The 20,717-nt window shown below is 44.6% G+C and overlaps 1 protein-coding gene across 1 annotated transcript; it reads left to right on the forward strand.

The window, feature by feature from the left end:
- Positions 1-3,499: 3,499 nt before the first annotated feature.
- Positions 3,500-20,206, forward strand: LOC136636230 (veficolin-1-like). Its single transcript, XM_066611185.1, has 8 exons — positions 3,500-3,651; positions 7,311-7,448; positions 8,975-9,037; positions 10,062-10,106; positions 12,680-12,813; positions 13,904-14,033; positions 15,502-15,636; positions 17,135-20,206. Exons 1-8 carry the CDS (start codon positions 3,549-3,551, stop codon positions 17,383-17,385), a joined length of 999 nt encoding a protein of 332 aa, XP_066467282.1. The 5' UTR covers positions 3,500-3,548; the 3' UTR covers positions 17,386-20,206.
- The last annotated feature ends 511 nt before the right edge of the window (positions 20,207-20,717 follow it).

The following is a 20,717-nucleotide window of genomic DNA, read 5'->3' on the forward strand; positions in this document are numbered from 1 at the left end:
ACGGGAGAGGCCAGAGTCCTGTAAGGCTGGAAAAGGCCCTAAGGCTAAGGTGGCATCTGAAGTTAAGATAGTGGTCATGCCTGTCCCCAGCTCAGACACTGCATCTCTCCCTGACTCATTGACATATTGCCCCTGCATCTCAAGGTTCAATGTAGCTGTCGTGGTTAATAACCAGTGATATAGTCCACCATCAATGTTTAGAATCCACTTTAAAGGTTTAGAATCCGCTTTGGGTGTACAATACCCAACCTCCCCAGCAATGGCATAACTAGGGTTGGTGTCACCTGGTCTGATAACTCATGGTGTCACCTCCATTAACTTTATTTATTTACTATAGAGGCAGTTCATGGCTGAACAATGTCACATTCTGGCAACTCCTGCGACGCCGCTGGAACCAACCGTATTGGCCTCTGCCTTTCCATTGGACCATTTCAGCGACGTGGAGAGGGGGGATTTGCTGCATGGGTAACAGCCTATCCTCCATACCTACTTTACCCAGGCTTCGCACACTGGAGAGGACACTCTGTTCCAGAACCACCATTCAGAGCGCAATACCATAGTCTTCCGAGACTGAAGGATGCCAACAACGGAGAGCAGTATGGGTTATCCAACCAATCAGTAACCAACAAAAAAAGTGGCCATCTTGGTCAGTTTAGAGTTATGGAAACCCACAGTTTGTGGCATAAGGCAGCTATGTTTTTCTTTTCTGGTTATTTGGCTATAGCTTTTGATATATCTGAAATATCTGAACACAGATATTTCAGTGCAGTTTGTTTAATTGCATTCTGCTATAAGTCACGCATCAAATGGTAAATAACATAATGATATTATTCCTAAAAACCACGATTTCCACAATTTTGGTCACTAGAGGTGTCACCCCCCCCCCCAGGGTGTCTCCTTACAAACACCTTATTGGTTCTGGTTTGTGTCATAATAGTATCTCATTAGCTCTTTTCAGTCTCATTGATCCATTTTCGGAGTTTAAAAAATGCACTTTTTGTTATATAAGACAGCTGCATTTTTGTTTTCTGAGTTTTTTGGCCATAGCTTTTGAAAGAATGAAGATATTTCACTCCACTTTTTTTCATTGCATTCTGCTGTAAATTACGTATCGAATGGTATATTAACATGATGATATTATTCCTAAAAACTACAATTTCCACAATTTTGGTTACTAGTGTGTCACCATCACCCCTTGGGTGTCACCTTACTAACACCTTATTGCAGTGGTTCTCAAACTGTTAGTGCAGGGACCCACTTCTTAGAATGACAGTCTATCTAGGCCATACCAGAAGTGATGTCTTGGCTGGAGGTGACATCATCAAAGAAATTAAATATAAAGTAAAACAAAAATAATAAAATAAGGGGAAACCAGCCCTGTTCCACCAAGTGAATTTTCTCTGTAGCCTGCCTGCAATCACAAGCCCCCCCCCCCAAAAAAAAATCAGTTAAGATTTGCAGCCCTAGCCAGTGCCCAGTTCAATTTAAGTTCTTCTGCTTAAACCATATCACCATCCAGACACCACTTACCATTATAAGTATAAAAAAGAAAAAAATTAACATTACCAACTGAAGCCTCTGTTTTATTCCTTTTATTGGGGGGGGGCTGCCTTCTGGAGCATTTGTTGAGCTCCAATTTCATTGAATTGGGACCATTCTGGTGGCCTTGCATTCGTCTTTGCCTGATCTGAGCACGAGCCAAGGCACCTTTGCTTATTCTCAAGTAAACACCAACATGTAGCTTACAATGCAATCCTAACTGCACATTAGGCTGTAAAGCACGTTTGCACCTCCTCAGGAGGAAGCTGCGCCAGCGCAGAGGTGCACTGGCACACGGAAACGGCTTCCCCCAGATAAATTGCATTGGCTGAGCTAGGAGGCAGGGCTGGGATCCAGCTGTTATGCAGGATCCCAACCCCCGTTCCCGAGCAGCGTGGAGCAGCTTCAAGCCACTCCCCTCTCCTTGGACTTGTGCCACCTCAGGAGGTGGTGCAAGTCCGAGGAGACCCACAGGGGCTGCAGTGGTTTACCCAGAGGTAAAGGAAAGAGTTTCCCCTTACCTCTGGCTGAGCCACTTCAGGCACCTATCCTGCACTGGACACAGCACAAGCCTCTTGGTTTGCCTGTTCCAGTGCAAGATAGGATTGTGCCCTTAGTTTTGTTTTCCATAGGGCTCAATACATTTGTCAGCTTGGAGGCAGGGACTTCCTTCTCGGGTGTTTTTTGGGGGTTGCATTTATCAGTTCAGGACCATTAGGGTGCCATTGGATTCCTCTCAGCCTGCCCTTTCCAATGGACTTTGGCAAGTTTGCCTACTCGCGTGTAAATGCGCGATACGGCTTAGTTTCACTTTCCATAGGGTTCCATGCTTTTTGGTTTTATGGCCATAATGTTTGATATAATTGAGATATTTTACTCCGGTTTTTTCAATGCATTCTGTTGCAAATTACTAATCCAATGGTATATAGCATGATGGGGTTATTCATAACCACCGCAATTTTAGCGATTTTGCTTACTAGTGGTGCCACCCACCCTGAGGGTGGCACCCAGGGCCAGTGACGCCCTTCGCCCCCCCCTAGTACACCAGTGCCTAGAAGTAGCCACCTGGCTGGGCTCTGCCATTTCCAATCTCGTGCACAGAAAACTGGTCAGGAGACTCTGCTTTCCAAGTCAAGCTCCATGTGGGTTGGATTTTGGCTGTTGGGCCACATGCGGCCCTCAGGTTGTTGACCCCTGAAGTAAGAGAGTAGAATCACACTAGGAAATTAAATAAAAGCAAGGTAATGAAGTAGGAAACATGACACAAAAGCTGGGGGGTATACGAAAGGAAAATTGAGAAATGCAGGGACCAGAAATCACAAAATAGAACGCAAGCAAATGGAGGGCTATCAGAGAAAGCAACAACAAAACTTTTAAGTGGTTCAAAAAGGCATTAAATGTGAGAGGCAAAAAATATGGATAGAAGAGGAAAACCCTGCTTCGACAGGGGGGAGGAACTAGAAATGTGGCTGCCCCACCTAGCGAACAAGGTTGGCTGTGGACTGTATGCAATACAATCTTGCTCTGATTTGTGCACCAGGGATGAAACCATATTGAGTGCAGAATGGAGTGCTACATCGTCATAAGGAGGAAGCACATCTGCTTCTGCCTCACACTGCAGCCTGGAAAATTAAAATGAATTCTTCCAAACAAAACAACGTGATCCTTCTGCAGATTGTGGTTAAAAGGTGCAAAGTATTCAGCATTTTGAAACATTGTTCACGTGCAAAGTGTTCAGCACCAGGAAACTTTTTCTGACAGAGGATATTGCACAATTCAGGGATTTCAGGTCTTATCCTGATCATGAAGTCTACCGACTCTTGTGCAAACAGACATTGTGCAACAGAAGCGTTTGGCATAGTCCCAGGCAAAGTTTCCTGAAGGAAACTTCAGCATTTCCTCATTTCACTACTTACGTAACTATTTAGCGTATATACTCAAAAGAGAGTATATAAGGGACCCACAACCCTGAGTCACAGGGGCAGCAGAGTGGGGCTCTGCAAGGCAAGATGACAGCATGGATTGGCTTTTCCCTGCCCCTGACATTCCTCGCAGTTTTGTCTGTGGAGAGAGGGAGCTTTGGACAGGAGACAGAAACCAGCTGCTGTGCACGTGAGTGGGAATGTGAGGGGAAAGTCACACAATATGTAGGGTTGCCCAATCAATACAAGCTAGGGGTTTTATGTCTTTCTCAGTTGTGCAGGATGGAGAATTTTGGCAGGTGCAACCTCTCCCATCTGTACTGTAGCAGTGTGATGAGAAAAAAAGGGCCTCTGCAATGACTGCTCCCACGCAACCACTGGGCAAAGAAACCCTTAACCCTATGGAACATTCCTCAGGGGATGGTTTGTGGGAAAGAGGAATACATCTGGAACTGACATTTTATAAGCAGGGATGGATTAGATAAGAATCCAAAGGCAGTGAAAACACTGGCTGGCTTTGTTCTTGGAGCAGGGAGTTAGACTAGAGAGGGATAAGTTCTGACAAATGAACAAGTTGTGATATTCTCTGGAATAAGGGACATTCTGTGCGGTGGAAGATGGTGCACAAGGATTTGAAATGTATCCCTCTCTTCCTCATCCAAATCCAGTACCACCTTCAGCATCACACTGGATTATTCACATTCCAATACTCCAGCGCTTCCCAATCTTCTTTGGCCTGTGACATCCCCGCACGCTGCAAACACAGTGCATGGTTCCTGGAAGTGACTGGATGTAATCACCAGTTACTTCCAGATTCGGAAACCCATGATGGAGCTTCAAATTGCTGTAAGAGGCTCAGGGCAGGCGAGTGGGCTTTTCAAAGCATGAGAAAACCACATGCTGGCGCTCAGTCCACTAGGCTGAGCCTCCTATTGCCATTTAAAGCTTTTGTGGGTCTCGCTGATGGTCCACAATGCCATAGGGGAGTGCCTCATGATGCCCCAGGGCATCATGCCCCACACATTGAGAATCCCTGCAATCTTGGTTTATCATTGAAGTTCTTTCTAGTCCTTACGAAAACTGCCTTACTTCACTCAGCTTTATAAATTGTAAATCCTGCCTCACTAACCTTCTACAGTTCCTTGAGAGTGTCAACAGCCATGTAGATAGAGGTGATCCAGTAGATGTTATATACTTAGATTTTCAAAAACTTTTCATAAAGTGCCCTATCAAAGGCTCATAAGTAAGCAGTCGTAGAGGTGTTTGTTTCTGGTGAGTAAGGGCTCAATCCTATCCAAATTTCTAGCACCGATGCTGCCATACCAATGGGGTGTGCATTCCATCCTGTAGTAGGGAGGCAGTCACTGAAGCCTCCTCAAGGTAAGGTAATGTTTGTTTCCTTACCTCAGGCCTGCATTGTGGCTGCACCAGCACTGGAAAGTTGGATAGGATTAGGCCCTTAGAGTCCAATCCTTTTAGTTTAGTTGGCAACCTTCAGTCTCAAAAGACTATGGTATTGTGCTCTGAAAGGTGGTTCTGGAACAGCGCCTAGTGTGGCTGAAAAGGCCAATTCGGGAGTGACAATGCCTTCCACACTGGGAGCAAGTGCAGTCTGTCCCTGGTCTGTCTCCCTGGCTATGGGCCTTCCTTCTTTGCCTCTTAGCCTCAGACTGTTGGCCAAGTGTCTCTTCAAACTGGGAAAGGCCATGCTGCACAGCCTGCCTCCAAGCGGGCTGCTCAGAGGCAAGGGTTTCCCACTTGTTGAGGTCCACTCCTAAGGCCTTCAGATCCCTCTTGCAGATGTCCTTGTATCGCAGCTGTGGTCTACCTGTAGGGCGCTTTCCTTGCACGAGTTCTCCATAGAGGAGATAACAACAACAACAACAACAACAACAACAGGTATTTATATACCGCCTTTCTTGGTCTTTATTCAAGACTTTATTCAAGGCGGTTTACATAGGCAGGCTTTATTTAAATCCCTTATTAAATAGGGATTTTTACAATTGAAAGAAGGTTCTTTCTTTCAAGAACCACTACATTCAGGTGTTTCATTCTGTTCTGGCTTCACATTCTGGCCTCCATCCTCCCACGCTCAGAGCAGATGGAATAGCTCGGCTTCAGCTTGTCAGCTGCTTCAAGGTCGCACGGTGCCGGTGGCCTCGAACTGGCGACCTTGTGGATGTTATCTTCAGGCAGACGGAGGCTCTACCCTCTAGACCAGACCTCCTGCCCTTTGGGATCCAGCCATCATCCATTCTCACGACATGACCAAGCCAACGCAGGCGTCTCTGTTTCAGCAGTGCATACATGCTAGGGATTCCAGCATGTTCCAGGACTGTGTTGTTTGGAACTTTGTCTTGCCAGGTGATGCCAAGAATGCGTCGGAGGCAGTGCATGTGGAAAGCGTTCAGTTTCCTCTCCTGTTGTGAGCGAAGAGTCCATCCTATGTGTGTCTATTCAGAAGTCAGTTCCATTATAAATGGGGTTTACACCCAGGAAAGTGTGGATAGGATTACAGCCTATTACAGCCTCTTACTGAACAGAATGGGCTGACTAAAGTAAATACTGTAATACCATTTTCAAACAATTCTATATAGAGAATGCTTATTTTATGGATTAGTAACTGGCTGAACGGCAAGAAGCAAAATGTATGAATAAATGGACAATTTTCTGAGTGGAACTAAGAAGTGGAATTCCCCCAAAGATCTATATTGGGACGAATACTTTTTAACTCATTCATATATTATGTGGGATTAGATGTAATCAGTGAAGGGGCCAGTTTTGCAGACAAGTTGTTCAGAGCACTGAAAATCCCCAAAACGAACTCTTCAAACTGCCAAATGTGGCAAAATGGCAAACATGGTTCATGTGAAAAAGTGTGCAGTGATGCATGTCAAAAATCCCAATTTCACATATACGCTGACAGGTTCTCAGCTATCAGTGGTTAACCAGGAAAGAGATTTTGGGATCATAGTGGGTAGCTCAATGAAAATGTCAACCCAGAATGTGGCAGCTGTGAAAAAAGCAAATTTCATGGTAGGGGTAATTATGAAAGGGATTGAAAATCAAATTGCTAATATATATATATATATATATATATATATATATATATATAGAGAGAGAGAGAGAGAGAGAGAGAGAGAGAGAGAGAGAGAGCAGTTACTTTTGGAACACTGTGTACAGTTGTGCTTACCACATTTCAAGAAGGATATTGCTGCATTAGAAAAGAAGCAGAAGAGATAAACCACAATGTTCAGGGGGCTGGAGTACCTTCCCTATGGTGAAAGTCTTTAGTGTTTGGGGCTTGATTTCATAAAAGTGACTGTGGGGATATGGTTGAGGCCTATAAAATCATGAATGGTGCAGAGAAAGTGAACTGAGAGTTTTCTCCCTCTCACACAACACTAGAACCTGGGATTATCTCATTAAATTTATTGGTAGGAGATTCAGAATCGACAAAAGGAAGGATTTTGGCATGCCCAACATAATTAATCTATGGAATTTGCTACCACAGAATGTGATAATGATCACTCTCTTAGATGGCCTTAAAAAGAGATTTGACTAATTTGTGGTAGATGGCCCTATCACTGACTGATAGTCATGATGGCTATATGCTATCTCCAGGTTCAGTGGCAGTATGACTCTGAAAGCTAGTTGCATTCAGGGAGGGGGGAGGGCAACAGCAGGGAACAGATGTTGCCTTAATTTCCTGCTTGTGGGCCTCTCAAAGGGAACTGGTGGGTCACTGTGTGATAACAGGAGGCAGGACTAGATGTGCCCTTGACCTGATCTAGCCAAACTTTTCTTGTGTTCTTGTACTCTTATATATGCTATTTTTTTTGGCTTTAGAGCTGAAGGGCCTATCGCAGTGTGGAACAGACAAGATCTTTTTCCAGGGCCATCCAGGGACACCAGGAATTCCAGGCATACCAGGAACAAATGGGATGTCTGGTGCTAAAGGTGACACAGGGCCCCAGGGACCCCCAGGTGAGAAAATGCCTATCACCATTTATGTTACCAGCCTACAGCTCAATCCTAAACTGCCTTGAGCACCAAGACTGCCATGGCGTGGTATCCTAAGTGTACCAGGCAGCCGCTGGCAGCTCTTTGGGAGAAGGGGACATTTGTCCCCTTCCCCCAGGTAAGAAAAGTTGCCCTGCAATGGGGCTACTAGATTCTGCAGCAGCACTTGGGCTGGCACAGAATCAAGACCCTCCATGTTGGGCTGCAAGGCCCAACACGGGGCTCTGGATCCAGCAGAGCTGAGCTCTGCCGGTCCCACCCTCCTCCTACCTGGCTCCCTCCCCTGCCATGCCTCCTCCCCCCACCTCCCCCCCCCCAGAATGCCTCCTTCCCGCTTCCTCCCACAGCCCCACTCACCTCTCCACCACCTGGCAGTCCAGGTGAGCACCAAGTAGTGGAGCCTTGGCCTCCCACTGTCACTAGTCCAGCGCCATCTGGCACTGGGCTAGCTCTGGGAACAAACTGGTGCTAAGGGCTCGCAAACGTGCCTTATGGCATGTTTGTGACTGTGTGCACCAGCGGTAAGCTGGTGCACTGAGCTCAGGATTGGGCTCTAAATGAGAATGCTTCTTTGTTTTGTTCCATCTAAGAAACATAGTAAATCAGAGTCACTGAATCAGTCACTCCTTTGCCTTTAAAAGTCAATGAGCTAGGAGTGGGGGGGGGGGCAGGGGCAGCTGGGGTTGCTGAATGAAAGATTGAGTTTCCCAAGCCTGTCCCCAGAACGCTTGATAAGAGGGAACAAGGTGCTTGATAAGAGGGGACAGGTGTTTACAGCCTTTTTTCTCTGCTGTTGAAGACCACTCTTAAGGGTCAGTTTAGGTGCTAGCAGAGTGTGTGGAAGCTGCTCCTGTCTGGCTGAATCCCAGGTTCTGGCAACCACTCCAAAGAAAGGGGACCGTGCAAGTCTGGTGAATGAAATGTTCCTTCTCAATCCAACTGTTTCCATTCCCAGGAATTAGGTGATGCTGGCATGAGAAAGATTCACATCATTCACCCACTTTCCTACAGACATTACTGGAGTAGCAAAGACCCAGCCAGGCTGACATGAAATCTATTTCACATTCTCAGAAGGAAGTGGACATTGATTCCACCTCACATTTCCAGGCTAGTTCACACATGCATCTTCATGACCTGATGATGGCAGCATCATGACCTGCCTGTGTGAAGGAGCATCTCAGATCTTCAAATGCTAGAAAGCGCACTCTTTCTGAGATAAGGTATCTTTGAACGGGGCAATTGTAACATGTGATGTAACGTGACAATAAAACCTCTTCCACACCCCTTCACTAATGAGTCTAAGTGGGGAATTCAAACAGGAGAATTCAAAGTCCTTGCATGCTGTAAGTCAATTTGACCCCATCAGATTTCCCACTTGCCTCTCTGACTCCCCTTGTTTTTTACTGAGACACTGCAGAGTTTGGTATGATGGTATCATTCTAGAGATTTTTATAATATCTTCTAAAGACATTGCTGATCTCTTCCCTCAGGTGAGAAAGGATCCGTTGGTGCACCTGGGAAAGCTGGACCCAAAGGAGATAAAGGAGACAAAGGTGATGCACCTTCAGTTTCATGGAGGGGGTGGATGGAAGAGCTGGGTGACAAGTGAAGCTGCTTGGCCCATTCACGCACCACTGACCTCACTCAGCTTGCTGCCATAGGTTGCTCAAGCTTTTTGCAAAGACAGGATCAAATTGTTGCAGGTCTGACTTTCACTTCTACTCCTGTTTGTGAGAAGAGGGAAAACAAACCAGCGTAAAAATACGTGATCTTACAAATGGAGCCTCTGAAAAACTCTTACTCTCATTTTCCTTTTGGCTTGCACACCCTCCCTGCAAGAACATCTCAGAAGTACAGTCCAGCGCTCCCAATGGCAACAGAGCAGGGTTTTGATTCCTCAGTATTCTCTGCCCCTCAACAGAGGCAGCAATCTGTTTGGGCCCTCTCTGCCATTCTGTTCTGGCTCAGTGGGTTATGTTTTACAGCAGGAGTCTGTGTCTCAGGCAGGAGTGCCCTCTGGTGGTGCAAGTGAGGCACTGCAGGCCTACTTCTCCCTCCTCCCCAGCCTGCTCAGAGGGGCTCCTCCGGAGTATCTCAGATTGGCATCAGGCCTCATCCTACCCCTCCCCCCTGCAGTTAGGTCCTCCATGTTCCCCAGTGCTCTGGCATTCTGTGCCTGACCTGCCCTCCCAGTGCTGAGTCAGAAATTCTCACTGAAGAAGTTTCTACTTTGAATTTGGGGTGGTGGGTGATCTCAAGGGCATGGTAAAGCCAAAAGTGATTTCAAGCATAGGCAGAGATTTGGAGAAAATCAAGCCAAGAATGGGTGTGCAAAAACGAGGGAGGGGAGAAGCATTTCATATTAGTCTCACCCAGCATCATTGTCTCTCCCCGCCCTCATTTCCACAGTAGAATAGGGACTTTGGCCCAGGCTCAGCAGCCTGATGTTCCTTCCTCCCTAGCCATGCTTACATCTGGTCGCTGCTGAGAGTCATTAAAGGTTCCATCAGTGTCTGATGCTCAACATGCCCAACATGATTGTTCACCTCTTAAGAAGTTGTTTTTCTCTTCCTACAGGAGAAGCATGTAATCTGGATGGTCCTGCCAGCTGTCAACAGCAAGGTATTTCAGATCATCATCCTCTTACTAGCTAGTCCGGTGAGCTGGCATCAGCCTCATAGCCCTTCCATTTCTAAGGCAAGATGGCTACAGACCATGAAAGAGCCACTGATGTGGGAAAATGCCCTCCATGAAAAGGTTTCCCAGAACAGTGGTGTCACTAGGGGGTGCGGGCCGCACCGGGTGACACGCACGGGGGGTGACACGCACTGGGGGGTGACACACTAAAATCGCGGTGGTTAGGAGTAACCCTATCATATTATATACCATTGGATGCAGAATTTCGAGCAGAATGCAATGCAGAAACCTGAGTGAAATATCTCCTTTCTATCAAAGGTTATGGCCAAAAAACTGGAGAACAAAAAATGCATGGATCCCTATAGAAAGTGAAAGTGAGCCGTATTGTGCGTTTACTTGTGAGTAGGTGAATTTGCCATAGTCCATTGGAAAGGGTAGACTGAGAGGAATCCAATGACACTGGAATGGTCCTGATCCAATGAATGCAGCCCCCCAAAACACCTGAGAAGGAAGTCCCTCCCTCTAAGCAGACGAATGTATTGAGCCCTATGGAAAGAGAAACTAAGCCTCACAGTCACATTTACTAGTGAGTAAGCAAACATGCCTTGGCTGGTGGTCAGGTCAGGCAAAGGGGAATGTGAAGCCACCAGAATGGTCCTGTTCTGATGGAACTGGAGCTCAACAAATGCTCCAGAAGGCAACCTTCCCCCCCCCCCTAAAAAGGATCAAAACAGAGGCTTCAGCTGATAAGGTGAACTTTTTTGAGACTTGCAAAGCCAGTTGGATCCTGACAGTGATCTGTTTGAAAGAGAAGTTCTTAAATTGAACTGGGCACTGGGTAGGGCTGAAAACCTTACTGATTTTGGAGGGGGGTGTTATTGCAGGCAGGCTACAGAGGAAATTCACTTGGTGGACCAGGACTGACTTCTGCTTATTTAATTATTTGTTTTACTTTAATTATTTATACTTATTTATTTTAATTTGCCTGATGATGTCACTTCCACCATGACATCACTTCTGGTGGGTCTTGGACAGATTGTCATTCTAAACAGTGGGTCCCAGTGCTAAACGTTTGAGAACTGCTGCAATAAGGTATTAGTAAGTTGACCCCCGGGGGTGTGTGTGTGACACCACTAGTAACCAAAATTACTAAAATCACAGTTTGGAGGAATAATACCATCATGTTATATATCAATCAATGCGTAATTTCATGCAGAATGTGTTCTATCAAAAGGTACAGCCAAAAAACCAGTGGGGGCGGAGTGATGGTACATCACCACACCCACCATCTGGGACCCCGCCCACTGCATGGGGGGGTGACGTGCTGGCATCCCGTACCAGGTGACGCGAACCCTAGTGACGCCACTGTCTCAGAATCCCATGCCTTCGTGTCCCCTAGCAGCTCTGTGGATAAAATGTTACTATAGAACCAATAAATCTAACAGATCAACCTGTAAAGACTCCTATCTTTTAGCTTCATAGAGAATATCTATTGGGTTTAAAGGGATTTAGTAGTCAACCCCTGACCACAAGGGAAGTGGAAACTGCAGCTTGAAAAAGGGAGAATCATAATTAATTCTCTCATCAAAGTTCAATTCTCTGAGAGAAATGGTGGGCACAATCATAACCAGGTCTACTCAGAAGTAAGTCCTATTTTGTTAAATGGGGCTTACTCTCAGGAAAGTGTGGTTAGGATTGCCGCTGGTAACAGTTAAATTGGTCTATCTCAACCAGTAGAGGTTTGTAAAATGGATATGACCAGAAAGGCAAGTTTGACTCAGTGGTGTGGGGGGCTTAGCCTGAGACAAGATATGAAGATGGGGGTATTTACCACCCATTCACAGGATAAGCTGGGCTGGGTTAATAGCAAAACCATTCAGAAACAGACTTGGGACACATTCAGAAAACTGCTCTGCAGACAGTGGGAAACTTCCAGGGCCAGATACAGAGGTAGCAGAAAAGTCAAAATAAAAGACATGGAGGAGAGCTCTGAAGATTCCAGGCACCAGGAAGAACAGTTAGGTATTCGGGCTCCCAACTGTGCAGAGATGTCCACAGAGATGTATTGCAAACACACAAAGGGTGGGTATAAACATAGAAGCAATACCAGTTTACAGCAGTAGATTAGATCTGCCGCTCCAGCTGTGTGGATGTTCTCCGGACCACTCAACACAGATCAATTTGGCCCATAAATGTCTTTTGAAATTTCTTTGCTTGCATGCACCTGTGTATGTGCCCACACACATACAAAAGATGATGCAAATGTGAGCAGGTCTGACCATGTCAAGGGTGTTGCTTGGGCCACTTCACACATGTTTAGCTCACTAGTCACAGCTGGAGGATTTCCGTGGTGCATGGCATATGAATCTCTCAACCACACTGTGATGATCTGTTTTCAAACTTACCAACATCCAGTGCATATATTAAATTCATAAACAGTACTGACTGCTGTATATTAACTTGGAGTGTACCCTATAACTCACTCAACATGTATTATGGTTCTGGAACTATGATTATGTAACCTGGCTCCCGCTCTCTTTCTGAACTGTTCTTCTTAGAGACAGGAGCCAGAAACTGCAAAGAACTCCTGGAACATGGAGAGACACTGAGCGGCTGGTACACAATTTACCCCACTACAGAGAAAGCAATAATGGTCTTCTGTGACATGGAGACTGACGGAGGAGGCTGGCTGGTAAGGCTGATCTTTTGAAGGAGGGACAGTAACAGTTCATGTGCAGCATAGCATATTGTCTTTTGCAGGGACTGTTTGCTGGTGTTTCTCTCACTTTTTTAGATTGTGAACTCCTTTGGGACAGAGAACCATCTCTTCATTCTTTTTGTTATAGAATCTGGTTAAGGAACATTTTTGGTTGAAAAAGAGTACATTAATATTCTTAACAATAATTAAACCAATGTGATCATAAGGGACAGATTTACAGATATTCTTTTCCCTGTAAATTCAAATTGATAGTTCCAAGCTCAGCATTTACCAAGAAGGTCCTTTTAGGAAATTGTAGTCTGTCCTTTGTTTTGTTTCTTACTTTGTTCGCATGCAAACTCAAGACATACCTACACACTACACCCAGCCCTTCCATCAGTTTTCTGTCACTTTGCCAAGCCTTCTCCCAGAGCATCCTGGGATTTGGAGTTTGAAGCACTTAGAATTTTCTTTTAGAGATGCTTTGTCATCTCTCAGAGAGGTCTATAACTCTTAGGGTTCCCCCACAGCAAAGGAATGACTGTTCAACCTGTCAAGCATTTCCTTGTTTTTTTCACAGGAGTCAGTTGCTAAAACAGGGAAGTCACTTTTGCCAAGTGAGATATGGCAGTAATGTAGCATACTCAATACCAAGAACATTATGGCAAACCAGGTCCCTCTTTGCCCAGTTAGCAGGGAGAGTGTCATCACAGGGCCTTGAAGAGGAGGTCTTGTGTGCGGGCCCTGCTGATGACGCTGCCAGAAATGTATTTAGTTTCTACTCCTGTTCTTCCTTCAGAGTTATTCTCCCCTGCCCTGTCAAATCATCCAGTGAGATTCAGGACTTGGCAAGGATATGAACTCAGGTCACCCCAAGCCTAGCTCACCACTCTAACCAACCACTACACCACACCAGTTTGCTCAGGTAGTGCTCATGCCAGGCCCATATCTTTATAATTGAGGGAGACTCATTCAGAACCTACCAATTCAGCTTGAGAGGACCAACTCACCATTGGGATAGAACAGGAAACTTGCTTGCCTTTCAGCTGAACCTCAAATCTGTCACTCCTCCTTCTGTCCTCAGGTGTTCCAGAGGCGGCAGGATGGGTCAGTAGATTTTTTCCGTAAATGGGAGTCCTACAAAAAGGGGTTTGGGAACCAAGTGTCAGAATTCTGGCTGGGCAACGATAAAATCCATCTTCTCACAAGCTCTGGTAAGTCATTGTTTCTATCTGATGTTGGAGCATCCCTGGGAGTTGAGGAGGAAACTAGAATTTTGCAGGAGTTGGGCACAAAAGTAAGGCTTGCTAGAATGGTTCTCTATACATAACACTTAACCATAGAAACTGTCAATGAAAACTCAAACGTGATGGTATGGGAGGGTGAACTGCAGGGACAGACTTTTTCAGTGGAATAAGTAGGCTTACTTCATTTCTGTTTGGTCATACTTGGTACTTGGAAGTAGCAAAGATTAGAAATGGTCTTTAGGATCCTGTCCTGCTTCAAGAACTCCAAAAAAGGTCCTGCTTTCTGCAACATGCCCACTAGCCCATTCTATGCTCATGGTTGTCCCTAAGACTGTATTTTCATTTGTTTTCACTGATATTAAAATGCATTGTATTTTTTGTGTTCACAAATCAGATTTGAGGAGAAAAAGATAAATCTCATTTTTCTTAATAGCTTAGAAACTGTCCAAGGCTTTAGAGATATGCAGTGTGTTCTGCAAGGGGCATGGGCACCTGCTCAGGAATTGAAGTATATGAAATGGCACAAAGAAGAAAGCCTTCCCCATCACATAGCATACATTCTGTCATTTTTAAAATTTATTTCTATGGGAGACCAACAGGAAAGTTATTCACCCTATAGTGAGACTCTTCCTCCGTCTGTGCCATTTATTACACAGGCCTACAAAATTGAGGGTCAGAAAAGTTTTTCCCAAACTTTATGGTGGTTTGATATGAATTCGGGGTGCCAGTTCCAAAAATGGCATCCATTTTCCCCGATCACGTCTAGTTTTGGAGATATAGTATAGCCTCATTAGTGAATGGTTCAAGCAGCTTCCTCATGAGGAAGCCATGATGTAGGCTTCCTCATGAGGAAGCTGCCTGAACCATTCACTAAAGAGGCTATGCCATGTCTCCAAAACTAGACGTGATAGGGCAAAATGGATGCCATTTTTTGAATTGTCACCCCAAATATACCCAGGAATTGGTGTAACGTTTAAGGAAGCAAAATGTGTGTTGGCCTGTATTATGTACTGATAAAATGCAACAGAATTGTTTGCTGGGTCTAAGACTGTATACATAAATAATAAAATATTATTTGGTGATGAACTGGGACACTCTTTGGTGATGAATTGGTCTCATTCTGCAGAGAGGTCCAAGAGCAGAAAAGGTTCTATAGCAGACCACTGTGCAGCTTCCTTCTACCTGTCATGTACCTGTACTCCACCCCCCCCCCAACACCCCAATACATAAACACTAATGAGAATCAGCAGCCCATTTTGTCTCCTTTCCTGTCCTCATGCCCACAATCCTACTGTGATTATCATGGATTATCATCATTTACCCTAGAATGACAGCCCTCTGTCTTCACTGTACCCCTAATCATGGTTCCATTCAAGGATTTCTTATTGGCAAACCCTAGTCTCTAATGATATTTTCCATTTGGGGGGGGGATCAGGAATACAGCAGTTACGGATTGATGTCAAGGACTTCAATGACACTAGAACTTATGCTACATATACCAGTTTCAAGATCTTGAGTGAGAAGGAAAACTACACTCTCGCGGTGGGCTCCTATTTAGAAGGCAACATGGGTGAGTTACACCAAGCACTTTTTTATATAAGCATCTGCTTCAAGGTAATCTAAGAACAGAAATTTTGTCTTGCTGAACCGGAAAAGACACATGCCATATTACTTAGTGGTTCCTCTTTTGTCCATATCTCTGCTCCAATATTCAGTCAAGAGTAATAAAAGGCAGGAGATGCTTTGTTTCAGTTTGTATATACTTTTCCACCTATTTTTGTCCATTTCTATGAAATGTTTATTATACACTTCTCCACGTACCTGTGGAATGTTATAGAATCCCTATGATCCCTTTTTGTACAGCTGTATGCTGAATAAGTGGTTGTTATATAAAAAAACAGAAAAGTTGCAAGGCACACTATTAGTCACCTGAGGTCTGTTTTAAGACAATGGGGAGGGGAGAGCAGATCAATAGCGCACTAGCATCAGGATTGTGATTATCCATAAATTATATATATTATAATAAATAATAAAAATTTTAATCACTTCAAAATATTACAGTTTTGAACAATTATACCCCCAAAATGTGTTTTCCTGAAGAGTTCTACATGTGCAATAATTTTTTTTTTTTAATTGTGAATAGAATTCATAAGGAGACCCTCAAAATGGACATAGGGCTATGTACTTTGATCTAGTACCTACCATACCAGCATGAGGCTGTCAGCTGTAATGGAGTGAAAGATTGAAGTACCAGAGGGGGGCCAGAAATAACTGAAAACCTAAGGGCCCGGCCATGGGTTAATATGGCCCTGCCTCCTCCCCACGCTCCCCCCCCCCCCGGCTCTACACAGTGTGGAACTTAACCAGTCTGGCAGGCCACTCCTTCCACTAGTGTAGGGGGAAGGTTCTGGCGTTCCCAAGAATACTGCCAGCAGGTGCACCATTGCAAAGTGCTTTACAGCACTTTTGCAATGGCTAGCACCAGCTGAGCACACATCATGGGTAGGACTGAACCAACAGCAAGATTAAGAGATACAGGAATATATGCTGATAGTCAAGACACAAGGTCCAGTCATTTGAAATTGGCATGATCCAGTAACTTGAAGTCAACAAGCCCAGTGAGATCAATAGGATTCAGTTGCACCCAGCCCTCCTCAGGGTTTGGCACTAATGGCATGCACTCAGGATGGCATAGGTTGGAATTATTATTTTCTCAGTTCACCAACGAAGGGAAGGATCTGGTGCAGTCTGCCCTTCCTCTCAGGATGAGCTAACATGATCTGAATATTCTGCTTTGTGCGCCACAGGTTTTTCTAGTTTTTATGGAAGAGCTAGGGGGTGTGTATCCCAGCATTCTTTTGACACATTTCATTCTAGTTTTCTCTTAACTGTTCCAGAACCAAGTAGACCTCTCCAACAAATATACATAATTGTCATTCTACATAATACAGTACATTTCTTACTTACTATTGGAGAAAAAAAATTAAAGGCATTCCTACATAGTCACAAGTCATCAGAGGATGATTTTTCTCTTTTCTCAATTTTCCTTTCTAATTTTTCCCTTTCAGGCGATTCTTTCTCAGGGCACAATGGCAGGTCTTTCTCTACGCGGGACAAAGACAATGACATCAATGAGAAGGGAAGCTGTGCTGTCACTTACAAGGGGGGCTGGTGGTATGGTGTCTGTCACTCTTCCAACTTGAATGGCCTGTACCTCAAAGGCGAACACACCTCTTATGCCAATGGCATCAACTGGGCTACTGGGAAGGGGCACCATTATTCTTACAAATATGCGGATATGAAAATTAGGCCTCAGTAGGTGGGCCATCTGTTGCCTCAGACTTTCTAACAAACCTGCTCCATGGATTTACTAGCAGGTGGACTGCCTTCTAAATTCTAAACCAGGCAGGGACGTCTCCTAACATTGGGTACTTGTGCAAAGCCATCCTATACTATGTGCATGTGGGCAATAATCTCCCACATAATTTGGATCTGCTTTGCCACAGTCACCCCAACCTCACGGGTCCTGACCATTTTTTATTCCTACACACTTCTGATTCACTGCCTTAACAGCACAGTGAACCCAATGTGCATGTTTCTGTTCAGTTCTTAAGTAACCTTCTCTCCCAAGGTTTTAAGATGACATGAGAGACTAGGGGCACAATCCTAACCAGGTCTACTCGAAAGTAAGTCCTATTTTGTTCAGTGGGGCTTACTCTCAGGAAAGTGTGGTTAGGATTGCAGCCTAGGTTACTATTTCCAAATAGTTCTTATGTATCCTATGGTCTTAAAAGTCTTAATACTTCCCAAGAGCATAGGGCCCAGTTCCTAGGCAATAAAGCCAAACATGTTCATGTTATTGCAGTTATCCACCTGATTAGCCAAGTACACACCAACAGGTGGGTGTACAATTCCTCAGGGCAAATGCACTCTGGTAAAACTGCCACCACCCCGTTATCAGCCAGTCCAAGGGAATCTGGAGACCTATGGCTAAACCCCAGCTCTTGCAAGCACTGAGCTCCCCCCAACTCCAGGGAGTTAAGCCTCAAGGCTCTGGTTCACTTCATGATAGTAGTCCAATCCTATCCAATTTTCCAGCCCTGGTGTAGCCATGCCAATGGGGTGTGCACTGCATCCTGTGGTGGGAGGGTAGTTGTGGAAGCCTCCACAAGGTAAGGAAACATTTGTTCCCTCACCTAGGAGCTGCATTGCATCTGCACTGGTGCTGGAAAGTAGGATAGGATTGGGCCCTGAGAGCCCAATCCTATGCATGTCTACTCAGAAGTAAGTCCCATTGTGTTCAGTGGGGCTTACTCCTAGGAAAGTGTGTATTGGATTGCTGCCTGAGTGGCTAGGCCAGATTTAGATTAATCCCAGTTCCTTTGTACTCACACAAGCATAATCCTATAATAGTAGGATGGTTTATTAGAATACCTGGATGGAACAAGACAGAATATAGGTCCAAATGAAAAAAAAATGCTGCTGTTGTCCTTAGTAGATTGACACTGTGCTTCTGGGCCTCCACCCATCCCCACCAAAAGTACAGCAGTAGATAGAGCTTCTGTAGTGCATGAGCACGTGAACACTCAACATAGGACCATACAGTGTTTGGGAATCTGCTTTTCAAATAAAAGATTATAATTATTGGTTTTACATTATTTTTTTTAATAAAATAGCAACTTTTCTGAGACTACTGTATGGTGTGACAATGACTTCTGTCTCTTCCAAACCAGAGTCCAAGGAGAAATTTTGGTAGCATGCAAAGACAATAGCAGTTGATCAGATAAACTGAGGTGGTGGTGTGAACGATGTTGTGAATCTGCAACTAGAGAAAGTCCTCTTGTAGTCTTCTCTGTTGTTGTTATTGTCAGCAAGACAAGAACTGAGATGGGAGACTTTTTTCAAGTTGTAAGTGGTCTGAAAAAGGGATAATTGTGTGTGCCCTCATCCAGCATTTACCTATGATGAAAAGGGGGTGTAGGTTCTTGTATTCTCAAGCCTATGACCAGAAACTTCAGTGGGCCAAAGGAAATGTGTGTACAGCATACTATGACTATGGTAGTGTTTCTCAAACTGTGGGTCAGGACCCACCAGGTGGGTTGCGAGTCAATTTCAGGTGGGCTCCCATTTATTTCAATAATTTATTTTTAATATATTAGACTTGATGCAACCATGGTATGTAACTGCATTTGGGGAGATTGTCACAGATCTGTACTTTTAACAAACTACTGTGAAGATGCTTTTAACAATGATAGTCAATGGGACTTACTTCTGGGTAAGTGTGGGTAGGATTGTTCAGAATTTGCCTGCTTGATGATGTCACTTCCGGTCATATCATCACTTCTTGTGGGTCCTGACAGATTCTTATTTTAAAAAGTGGATTCCGATGCTAAATAAGTAAGAACCACTGGCCTATGGGAAATGAAGCCTCTCTCAAAATCCTTGCAGCTCTCTGGTAGATGGTGGTATACAGCTTCAGTACACACTGTAAGGGAAAAAACATCAACCTCAACAGCATGCAATAAACTATTTTAATTTTGCATACAGCAAATGATTCAATGTGTACACAAAGGAGCAAAGTTTAATTGCTCCCATGGGGAGAAGTGATAACACCCTTAATTACAAGACGATTCTCTCTTCACTGTGCCATGGGAGGAGCTGCTTCCTAAGGAAGGATTCACCATGGCACTCTTGGGCCAGGAACGGCTGAGCTTCCATGGCTGTTTGGGTGCAGTAACCCAAACAGTGTGGAACTCTTGCCTTTTGAGATCAGAATGGTTCTCTCTACCTGTATTCTAGCACAGTAGAAGCCTCATTTATTTTCTCTGGCTTTGTGGGTTTTCCTTTGCTTTGCTGCTATGAATCTGATAGTGTTTGTTTCTCTGCTACTGCCTCCTGTCATTGTGCTTTAGTTTTGGTTCTGTTGTTAAATGTTATTGTTTGATTTTGAAATGATTGTCAGCCCAATCCTATCCACAATTCCCTGGGAGTAAGCCCCATTGACTATAAAGGTACTTACTTCTGAGTAGACGTGCATAGGATTGGGCTGTCTGTTTGCTATCTTGGATCCTCTATGTTGGAAGGTGAAAGGCAGGAAGAAAAATATTTTAAATAAAGAAAACAAAAGAACTCAAGATTGAGAGATGAGTTTTTTCTTTTTATTTCAGAACCTGCTCTCTTGAAAACTATTTAACTAGACACTCTGAAAAAGAGTAGTGAACACTTCCAAATTCTACACTAGAATCCCAAATTCTGTCCTCTGGATAAGTAATTGGTAGAAAGTTGGTACTATGCCTATCAGGGCCCCCCTTTGAGCAAGGCTTAGACGTCTGTGTGGCAAGGCTTAGCCACTGCCCAGCATCAACACTGGAAATGTTCCTATCCCTTGAGAAGGACTCTGTGACTGCCCCCCCCCCAAGCAGGATGCAGCACACACCACATTGGCACAGCTGTATCATCACTGGAAAGTTGGGTAGGATTTGGGCCATAATCTATTTTCAATGTGGGAGCTTCTTCCTACCTCATCCCAGATGTATTTGGGCTCACTCTGCTCTCTCAGTGTGAGGAAAACGCAGATGCTCTGTGGCACCCTCTTCTTTGCTGTGACTTCCTATGGCTGCAGTCCGTTCCTTTCCTGGGAGTAAGCTCCAT

The sequence above is a fragment of the Tiliqua scincoides genome, chromosome 1 (genome assembly GCF_035046505.1).
Source record: "Tiliqua scincoides isolate rTilSci1 chromosome 1, rTilSci1.hap2, whole genome shotgun sequence".
NCBI classification, from domain to species: domain Eukaryota; kingdom Metazoa; phylum Chordata; class Lepidosauria; order Squamata; family Scincidae; genus Tiliqua; species Tiliqua scincoides.